This window comes from Pteropus medius, unplaced genomic scaffold, assembly GCF_902729225.1.
Source record: "Pteropus medius unplaced genomic scaffold, Ma_sr-lr_union100, whole genome shotgun sequence".
Taxonomy (NCBI): Eukaryota; Metazoa; Chordata; class Mammalia; order Chiroptera; family Pteropodidae; genus Pteropus; species Pteropus medius.
Window position 1 is genome coordinate 15,014,825 of NW_024351729.1, and position 10,980 is coordinate 15,025,804.

Consider the following 10,980-nt stretch of genomic DNA (forward strand, 5'->3'; position numbering starts at 1 on the left):
CCCATGCAGATACACAGGGTGCTCCCTGAGATTTCTGATTCACCAGGTCTGGAAATCTGTCTGCTAATAAGTGCCTAGCTGACTCTCGTGGCCTGTGAGTTGGGGAAAGGTCTCTCTAACTTAACCTAAGTAGTTAATGGTGTACCAGGCCTCTGTCACATTACTAACCAAAGCTTCAAAGACCTTAATCTCTCTCTTATTAATTCTAACTATGAGTGCATGGGCATCATGGTATCTTTTAGTATTCATCATAAATTTCTAAATTTTCTTGATGAATTGGGAGATAGTGCTTTCTAGCATAATGGGCAAAAAATTCAAAGTGATATAAAACAATTTAGTTCCACTGCTCTCATTATGTTGGCACTGCTCCTGCCGACTTCAATGTTTCCAGACTAATCTGGTCTGAAGAATTAGTTTAAAAGTCATTACATTTTATTATTTTTTTAAACGAACTTTTGGAGTCATTTCTTACAGCAGTTAGCCCTCCCAGACCCATACATTCTTCTTCGCCTTGTGGTCTTAAAGCCAAGATGTCCTGGGGCTTCTCCACCTACACACACTCCCTCGGAGATCCTATCCAAACTTAGGACTTTTAATACTATTTACCCACTGATTATTTGCGAAAGCAGGTCTCCAGCCATGTCTTTCTCTTGAACTCCAGGCCAGTATAACCAGCTGCCTGGTGAACAACCCACTTGGATGTTCATTGTCATCTCAAACTTCTCTTGTCCAAAACAGGGTGCCTGGTTTTCCTTCCCGAAACTGCTCCCCCTGCAGCTCTCCCTGTTTGGGTTGAAGGCAGCTCCCCGCTTGCAGATGCTCAAACCAAACCTCTCTCTCATATTCACATTGAATCCAGCAAGAGTTTTTGTTGGCTCTGTCTTCAGAATATATTCAGGTTCTGACCACTACTCTTCTCCATAAATGCCACCATCCCCGCCTGAGCCACCATGCTCTCTTCTCTGAATGACTGCAGCAACCTCATAGCTGGTGTCTCTGTTTCCTTCCTCAACTCTTCCTCTCTTTTTATTTTAAAGTTTCTTCAAATAATCTTTTGCAGTTAATAGTCATGGAAACAACCCATTTACCAAAATAACGTATTTAATATTCCAATTAGTTTGTAGAGAAAAAAGATTGTTTTTAAAAGAAAACTGGAAGGACCCAGGCAAAAGTAACTAAGAAGTTATTGGAAGAGTTAAGAGGAAAGGTAATAAGAGGAGTGGCAGGGAAAAAGGAAAGGTTTTAAATAGCGGTGTTGATTCTTCTACAACCAGCTCTTCAGGTATATGGTCTGGGTGGCCGACCAGCTGCAGCTTCTCGGAGGAAGATGAGGTCGCATGGCTTGTGGAAGAAGCAGCAATGTCAATGTTCTGTACTGATGCTTCTCCTTTATTGACGTTTGCTTATATGGAGTGGATTAGGAATGGTTTTGCTTGCCTCTTTTATTCTTTTTGCTTTGGAGCTCAAGATCTAGATGCCACCTATGAGCCTTCCAATGACATCACTTCTGTCTCAGCCAAGGTCTGATCGGCAGTGCCATTTCCCTCCCAAGTCTGGCCTTAACGAGCTGTCTTCTCTTTTACTTCTCCATTTTGGACCCCCTAATACTTCAGCTAACTTGAATTACTTACTCATTGTTCCCCTCGTGTATGCCATGCTTTCTTTCCTATTGAACAAAATGAGTTCATGACATTTTCACCACTTCTATACCCATTTCTCTCATATTCACAGAACTTAATAATGATGATGATGATGATGATAATAATAATAATAATAACAACAATAATGGTAGACATTTGAGGGAGTACTTACTATGTACCAGGCACTGTGCTAAGTGATCGCAGGCATTATATCATTTTAACCTTACAATGTATGCAGGAGATGCCTTTATTATCTCTCCTGTACTGACCAGGTACACCCTGCTCAATGCTCTCAGATCCTCTTGGCAGCTCCAGGTGCTCACCTCTAGCTTCTATAAGCTTTGCTGCCAATGCTCACCCTGCAACTTTCTGAAGATTCACCCTCGCCAGTCGTTAAGGAGCTTTGGAATTTTCTGTCCCTCTTCCCCCATGATCCATGATAGAGGGGACTGGTGTGGGAATATCAGCCCCCAAATCCTTTGCCTCCAGGCAGGAGAGACTCTGAGACACAATCCATGCTGCAGAGTAGCCAGGATTAGACTGAGCTGGCTTCCTCCCCTTTGCTATCTTGCTTCCTTCCTCCCTCACCTTTCCTCCTGGGAGCACTTCTCCAATAAGTCACCTCCTCCCGAATCCTTGGTTCATGATGAATGTTTGAGGGAAACCCTACCTAAGGATCTTGCCTGGCTAATACAAGATACAGTTGAGATTCAAACTGAGTCTAACTCCAGTCATATTTTAGAGTTTACTCTCCTTGTTATATTGTCTGTCATGTCAGTGTGATGATTCTGTTTCAATTTCTTTTTCCTAGCACACCGTTAGAAGAACTTTGGAACAGTGTCTCTGGTACTTGTTTAGTTTTCTCATTGTGGTACTGGGAATGCTGGACGTTCTTTCCAGGGATGGGTGAAGTTGCAGCAGGGGCATCTCAGAATACACCAACAAGCATCTTCTTAGTCAACTTGCCCTCAGCCCTTTAGACATCCATGCCTCTACTCTTCTGCTGGGATAATTAAAGATTCTATTGGGTGTTCTGCTCCCCCACCCAACTGTTCTACTTATTGTTGTTTCCCATTACAGAGCTCAGTGTCTAAAAGTGGCAGTGCACAATCTTTTTGGATAGAATTCTGTAGTACACAAAACTAGATTTCCAAAGGTGGTTTCATATCTTTTTACATATGAAACCTAGGGGTGAGGTCTAGGAATCTGCATTTTAACAAGTGTCCCAGGTGATTCTGATGCAGGTGATCCTCAAACCATTACTGATATTCTAAAAAAACCAAAAAACAAAAAACACGCTAATTTATGAGATCTAAATAGTAAAAACCAAGGAATATTTATGTTATAAATACTTATTACACTGCATTTACTTTGTGCTTGATATCATTGTAAGAGAATTAAAAATAATAACTCATTTAGTCCACACCACAGCCTTATGAGATAAAGTGTCGCCACCTCACTTTTTACAGATCAGGAAACTGAAGCACAGAAGTGGTAAGTAACCTGCCCCATCATGTATAGCTAGGAAGTGGATGTGGACCCAGGCATTCCGGGTCCAGACGCAGTGCTGCCCCATACCACGCTTTCCACCGACATGTGTAAGAAAGGCCACATTAGTCCCAGCTTTGTTTTTGCCGAGCCCTTCCAAGGAGCCGGAAAGGAAAACAGGACTACATGACTGCATGAAACACACAGGAAATATTTTATTAGCTTCCAGACGGAGAAAAGTGTAGAGTAAAAATATTTCAATAGAAATCCATGGCTCTCCTCAAAGAGCCCACTCTGGCACTTGTGGCCCCCCAGTCGTGGTAGCGCCTGTAGTCCCCCGGCCTCAGCAGGTATTGCCGCCCCCGGTAATGGGGCATCTCGTACAGGATCCAGTAGCCCTCCAGCACGCTGAAGGAATGGATCTCACTGAAGTGGAAGCGGTCGTAAACCGAGGGGCAGTCCTCCGTCAACTCCACCATCTGGCCCCTGTAATCTTCCCTCTCGTAGAGTCTGATTCTGTGGGAGCTGGTCTGTGGATTCAGCAATCAGCAGACAAGAGAAAGTCAGGAAACCTAGCCTTTAGCAACCAATCGCGCTCAGCCCTGGGGGGGATGGGCATTTCTTTATCTTTTCTATATCAAAGGCGACAACTTAAAAAGACGGCCAACACCAAGGCTGCTGTGTACATTTGGGAAGGTCGAACGCTGCGATACTGAAGAGGGCGCCATTCACGTAGATCAAGATATTAACGGTGCTACACAGAGTTTTCTAAACCTAAATCCACACTAACCATCCATGCTGGCTCTATTTAGTACCATTCTTAAGTAGCAATTTTTATATATTTTTTGCTCTCTACTTCATAGGCTTATGGTAGACAGATGCTCCTTGGTTGACATAAAAATAACTAAATATTTAAATAAAAAAGAAAGGATCCTTGGAGAAAAGTTATTATTTTGAATCTCAACGTTAGGAGAAGCTAGGGGAAAAGTCGACTTGCTTTCCCCGCAAGTGAGGACACTACTTGGTGGCAACTCAAGAAGAGAGTCCAAACCAGGCAATCTCTAATCCCCTCCTTTCTGGTTTAAGCCCTGGTACTCTAAAATCTTGAGAAGTAAGAACCATCATAAAGATTAGGTTCATTTCTCAGCTCTAATATATGTTCCCACAAATTTGCTTTAGGTAATAAACAAAAATGGAAGTTCAAGATTGTGAAGGAGGCCTGTACAGAATCAAAAAAGTATAAAACCTTTAGAAAAATAGAAAGTTAGGTGGTTTGTCCTAAGCAGATCTTGCCATCTTTTTATGAATACTTGTTCTTTTATCTTCTTTCCCAACAGGTATCTATTGTCTCAACATCTTCCTTCTTCCACCATTAAATACTCTTTAAGAAAGGTTCTCTTTGGCAATTAATTCTCCGGTATTAAAAGACTGTTGATCAGGTATCTTCCATGGTTTGTAAAGGACTCACATATATATTTTCTAATTTGTTCACAGCAACCCAACACACATGGAGCACCACTATAAGCCTTTTCTCCTTTTATGAGAAACTAACGACAGAGCTTGAAGTCTGTAACTAGAAGAGTCAGAACTGGAAAGTGGACGGCCAGATTTTCAGGCTCCTAATGCCAGTCTGGGTCCTTTTCCCCAGGACTCTGTCATCGTCAAATCAGAGAATCCCTAACTGGCGGAGGGGAGGGGTGGTATTTGGGTATGAGCAGGCTTTGCAGGAGCTATTGGAATCACATGGTTGGTTTCCTGTTTTGCCTAATCTAAAGGCAGGACTTGAGAGACCCTTGCTGCTCATATTTTGGGTAGAGGGTGGTTTAACACATGCCGCCAGGTAAGCGCCTTTCATCCTCATCACAGCTCTAGGAATTAGCTGCTCTTATTAGCCCTACTTTACAGAGGAAAGGGAGAAATGGTCTGGAGTAACTAGCCTAAGGCCGCCTGAGAGTAAGGAGTTAATCTGTTACTTATTCATCACCTGTAACACAGACATTCCGAACTAATAAAACCTTTTCCCATTAGAGGTGAGTTTACTTTTAACAAAGTAAAATAAAAATTCCAATGAAAAGCCTTGCATTAATAAAGGAAAAGAGATTTTAGTTAGAACCAGAAAAAGAAGGCTACCGTCCCATATGGTGAATACTACATCTGGAGCACTGTGGTGACCGGAGGGCACAGAAAGAGCAGGGGAACTGGACTCACGTGGGGGATGAGGCGGCAGGAGCGGACCGAGTCGCTGAGACCCATCCACTGCTGGTAGTCGGGGTAGTCGCCGCGCCGCAGGAAGTACTGGCAGCCCGAGTAGTTGGGCTGCTCATAGAGCATCCAGCAGCCGCTGTCCACGCGCACCGAGTTGCAGCGGCTGAAGTAGGGCTGCAGGTTGGAGTGGTCACTGCTGCACTCGTAGTGGCGGCCCTGGAAGCCGCGGTCCTCGTAGAAGGTGATCTGCAAGGAAGGCAAGGAGACGCTCGGAGGCCTGACCCTGGCCCCCGCCCCCGCCCCCGTCGGCCGGGGCCCCTCCCGGCCTGGGCGCGGGGCTCACCTTCCCCATGGCTGGTCGACACGGATGAAGCGAGTTCAGTGGATGCGCCCGCAGGGCGGCGGGTCTATATACGAGGCCGGCTGCTGCGTTGGCAGGAACAACACAAAAGGGGCCCGCGGGGTGAGGGGATTTCCTCTCTTTTCTATATAATGACTGCGGGGGTGGGGTGGGGGACTTATTGTATGTTTCTTCGTAAACTCGCCAGAGCTTTCGAATTGATGACCCGGGTTAAAACTGTCACTTGGTGCCTCTCGGACCTTTAAATGGAACCTATTCAGGAAACTGGAACTGAAAAGGCGCTTAACCAAGTTAGTAATTGTAATCAAAAGTTTTATTTGTCTTTTTAAATTTCGAAATGATCTCTTTTTTGAGTGACATCGAAGGGCAGTGACGAGGTCCGAGGTCGGAAAGGGCTACAGCATGAGGCGTTTAGATCAGATTGCGTTTTCCTGGTGTGAATGTGGAATATGGGAACGAACGTGCCTCCCCGCTAGGCCTTTTAAAATAGGATGGGATTTTCCTCCAGGAGAACCTGTCTATGATCCTAACTGCCAATACGAGGGTGTAGCAGATATTACTAACTCTGGAGGAAGGATAGGGGGCTGGGGCGGAGCGGAGTTAAGCACCCCCACAGGAAGCCCTGTTCAGGCACCTGGCCTCAGCTCTGCTCCCTGGGACTGAGTGGAACCAGGACATCTCCAGGGGTATCTCCACAGCTTCAGATCTTGCCTCCCAAGCCACAGGCAAAGAAACCCTTTTGAGATTCATGAAGTGACTCACTGGTCATTATTACTCACACCATAACTATTTATTTAACTAATAATTTTCCAAACTAAGCACTATGCTAAGCTTAGTTAGTTCTAGCGGCTGAGCAAGTTAACATGCAAATATAATGGCTTTAAAATCCTACAATTCTGCCTTCTCTACCTTTCTCAACCCTGGTTGCTCTCTAGTTAAGGTTCTGCCTCCAGGGAGTCTTCTTTCCCCTAAAACCGCCTCCTACTACCCGGCTGCAGCTGCTGGAGCCCCACTCTCTAATTTAGAGCAGGTTTTCTCAGCCTCATATGAATTTTGGATTAGAAAATTCTCTGTTGTGGGAGGTTGTCCTGTGCATTTTAGGATGTTTAGTAGTATCCCTGGTCTCAACCCACCAGATACTAACGGCATTATTCTCAATGTCGTGACAACCGAAAATGTCTCCAGAGATTGTCAACTGTCCCCTTGGGGAGCAGAATCGACCCTGGTTGCATGCCACTACTTTAGAAGGAGCCAGTCCCCAACTAGATACAACCTTGATCTACTATGTCTTGTTCCTTAGTTTGGATTCTTGCTACCAAAGTCAAATGCTAAAAAGTTATTTTTGTCAATGGCCATGCTATCCTGAACAAGCCTGATCTCTTCTGATCTCCAAAGCTAAGCAGAATTGGGCTTGGTTAGTATTCGGATGGGAGACCACCTAGGAAGATCGGGAGCTGTAGGCATAAAAAAATAAGGGATTGTAAACTGACAAGGTCCTTGCAATCTGTGAGGTCAACTAAGTGTTGCCTTGTCTAAAGAAAATAAAATAAAAAGTTATTTTACCAGAATAAATTTCATTTGGTACACATGAATTTAATAAGCCTTATTCATGTTCTTCTTTTTAAAAATTCTAACTTTATAAAAAATTTGGAAACTACAGAGAAACAGAAAGGAGGAAAAAATTTAAACCACTGTATTGTATATAAAAAAGCACTGTTGATCTACATTAAAAAACCTCCTTTCAGTTCTGCAAAATGAAAAAGTTTCTAGAAAGCTGTTGTATAACGATGTGCATATAGTTAACACTAATGTACTCTGTGGTTAAAAATGGTTAAGACAGTAAATTTCATGTTACTTGTTTTTACCACAAAAAAGACACCACCCCTAAAAAAAACAAAAACAGCAACACTTTTAAATTTCACTTCTTGAGCTAATGCTTTCATCTCTAGATATTTGTCCAAAGAAAATAAATGTACATGTAAACATTATGCCCAGTGGTATTTTATCAGAACATTGTTTATAATATAAAAAATTAGGTAAAAATAAAATGTCAAAAATATGACATTAATTGTATAAATTGTAAAACATCTGTTTGATAAGATGGCATGCAGCTACCCAAAATTATGTTCTCAAAGAATTTATTTAAAGATATGAAAAATGCTCACCATATTTTTTTTTAAATCAAGTATATTATATACTGAAAACTACAAAACTGAAAGAAAGAGGTAAATAAGTGGAAATATATCTTGCATTCATGGATTAGAAGGCTTAATATTGTTCAGATATCAATACTACCCAAAGTGATCTACAGAGTCAATGCAATCCCTATCAAAATGCCAATGATGTTTTATGCAAGAAAGACCCATCCTAAAATTAATGTAGAATCTCAAGGGATGCTAAATACCCAAAACAATCTTGGTGGGAAAAAAAAGAACAAAGCTGGAGAACTCACACCTCTTGATTTCAAGACTCACTACAAAGTTACAGTAATCGAAACAGTGTGATACTGGAATAAAGAATAGAGAACCCAGAAACAAACCCTCACTTATATGTCAAATGGTTTTTGACAAGGTTTCAATGGAGAAAGGACAATCTTTTCAACGAATGATACATGGAAAGCTGGTTATCCACATGCAAAAGAATGAAGTGGGAGGCTTACCTTATATTATATACAAAAATTTCTAGATATTAAAAAAATAGGTATAGGTAATAGATAAATTGAACTTCATCAAAATAAAACCTCTGTACATCAAAGAAGACTATTAACAGGGTAAAAAAAGGCAACATATGAAATGAGATGAAATATTTGCAAACCGTATATTGGATAAGAGATTGATATTCAAAATATATAAAGAATTCTTACAACTCAGCAACAACCACAAAAACAAATTTAAAAACTCTATTAAAAATTTTGAATAGACAGTTTTCAAATGGCCAATAAGCACATGAAAAGATGCTCAATACCACTAATTATTCTGGAAATGCAATCAAAACTGTAATGAGATACTACTTCACACCATTAGGATGGCTATTATAAAAAAATTAGAAACAAAACAGAAAATAGCAAATGTTAGTGAGGATGTGGAGCAGTTGGAAACCTTGTGCATTGCTGGTGGGAATGTAAAATGGTACAATCACTGTGGAACACTGTATGATAGTTCCTCAAAAAATCAAACATCTAATTACCACGTGATCCAGCAATTCTACTTCTAAGCATAAACCTGAAAAAACTGAAAACAAAAACTCCAACAGATGTTTGTACACCAATGTTTATAGCAGCATTACTTATAATAGCCAAAAAGGTGAAAACAATCCAAATGCCAATTGAGAGATGAATGGATAAACATAATGTAGTATATGCACAGAACGGAAGATTATTCAGCCTTAGAAAGGAATGAGGTTTTGATAAATGTCACAACAGAGATAAACCTTGAAAACATTACGCTAAGTGAAATAAGCCAGACACACAAGGACAAATATTGTATAATTCCACCTATTTCAGATGTTTAGAATAGTGAGATGCATGAATACAGAAAGTAGAATAGTGGTTACCAGAGAATGGGGGAAGGTGAGAATTGTTGTTTAACGGGCACAGAGTTTGGGATGATGAAAAAGCTCTGGAGACGGGTAGTGCTGATGTTTGCACAACAAAGTGAATGTGCTGTATACCACTGCGTTGCACACTTAAAAACGGTTATAATGATAAATTTTATGTATGTGTGTCTTCACACAATTTAAAACATCTTTCATGAGCAATGAGGAAGAAAATCAATATTTTATCAATACCACTTCTTAATTTTGATAATTGTACTGTGGTTGTAAGAAAACATTAAAATAAAGTGTATTTTAGGGACTAAAAAGGAATTAAAAAGCATTTAATATTGATTTTAAATTTCTTATAGTACTCTTACTTTATAATGAGAATAAAAAGAATAATTAACATTTAAACATTTTTTTCTATTAGTATTTTTCCCTCCTTGGGCTTCCTCAGTCTTTTTCTCTTTATTCATTTCATTCTAATTTCCTTACATCTCAAAGCTTACACTCAGAAACCTGATAATATTTCAAGGTCCTCTTTAATCCTGGGAATTTGTGCTCTGGATACACTTGTGCTATAGGCAAAGATTGTTGTGTGCTTTCCTTCACCCAAGCTTCCTTGTATATTGCCCCAGTTGCAATTAGCAGCTATCCTATGGTTACCAGGGACACAAGATGCAGGCTGATGCAGATGCTAAATGTGAAGAGAGACAGAAAATCTTGGGGCCCTGGTGATGCTGTTTAGCTACTGAATCAACCATCCCTAAATCCGGTGCCTCCTAGGACTTCCTGCCATGTGAGCTAATAGATTTCCATACTGCTTGTCTGTTTGGTAGAGGCTTTCTGCCACTTCCACTCTAATGTATCTTAACTGATTTAAATTCTTTTTGGGCAACAATTAGAGTGAATTTTGATCAAACTTTGGAGGATGAACAGCTCACAAGGAAGAAGGTGGGGAAGAATGACCCAGGTGAGGAAAAGATGTGAGCGAAGGCACACATATAATGTTGCTTGGTGTGCTAGGACTCAAGTGAGGTGGGAGTAAAGGGCAACTGGGTCAAGTAACAGGAGATGAAGTAGACAGGCTGGGGCCAGGTTCTTAAAGGAAGTGGAATTTTCCCCTGTGGGCAGGGCAGAAACATGGAAGGTTTCATCAGGGAAATGGCATGACCAGATCAGTCTCTGAGCACGTAAATAGTCATCATTTTTCCTTTCTTAAACCTTAGCAATGAGAGCATAAGTAAGACAGAACAAGAGGTAAGAGAAGAATCAACATAAGTATTATAGTGTCCTGCTTCCCTATAACCTTATACATATAGTCTTCCAAAACACACACACACACACACAGTTTATGTAGATGATTATATAAATATATATAACTATGTGTGAGTGTGTGCATATATGCAGAGAGAGAACACAACTCTAAGTTATCTTACGTATTTAATTTAATTCTTGGTTGTTTGTTTGCAATGACCTCCCAGCAAGAATCTGTAAACCAGTGCTTTCATTACTTTGACAAGAATCTTCCTGATTTAACAATGGAAAAACTCTGATCTCTGAGCTGTGAGCTCTGGGTTCCAATGCCACCTCTAATATTAACTATTTGACATTAGAATCGGACTTTAGTTTTCCCTTACATAAAATGGGTTATCTAGGTTAGATGATCTCTATATCTAAAATATGTTAAACATCATATGACTTTGTTGTTCTGTAGTAGTTTTCTTTCTTCCTGCCCCTTTCCCTCCCTTC

General features: G+C 40.8%; 1 protein-coding gene and 1 pseudogene across 1 annotated transcript; one reads left to right on the forward strand and one right to left on the reverse strand.

Moving 5' to 3' along the window:
• Window positions 1–3,385: 3,385 nt before the first annotated feature.
• On the reverse strand, window positions 3,386–5,743 carry LOC120587421 (gamma-crystallin E). The gene is made up of 3 exons (XM_039844151.1): window positions 5,677–5,743; window positions 5,337–5,579; window positions 3,386–3,658 (listed from the first exon to the last, which is right to left on the reverse strand). The coding sequence occupies exons 1-3, from the start codon at window positions 5,683–5,685 to the stop codon at window positions 3,386–3,388; spliced, it is 525 nt and encodes a 174-aa protein (XP_039700085.1). The 5' UTR covers window positions 5,686–5,743.
• A 1,295-nt stretch (window positions 5,744–7,038) lies between these two features.
• Window positions 7,039–7,157, forward strand: LOC120587886 (uncharacterized; annotated as a pseudogene).
• The last annotated feature ends 3,823 nt before the right edge of the window (window positions 7,158–10,980 follow it).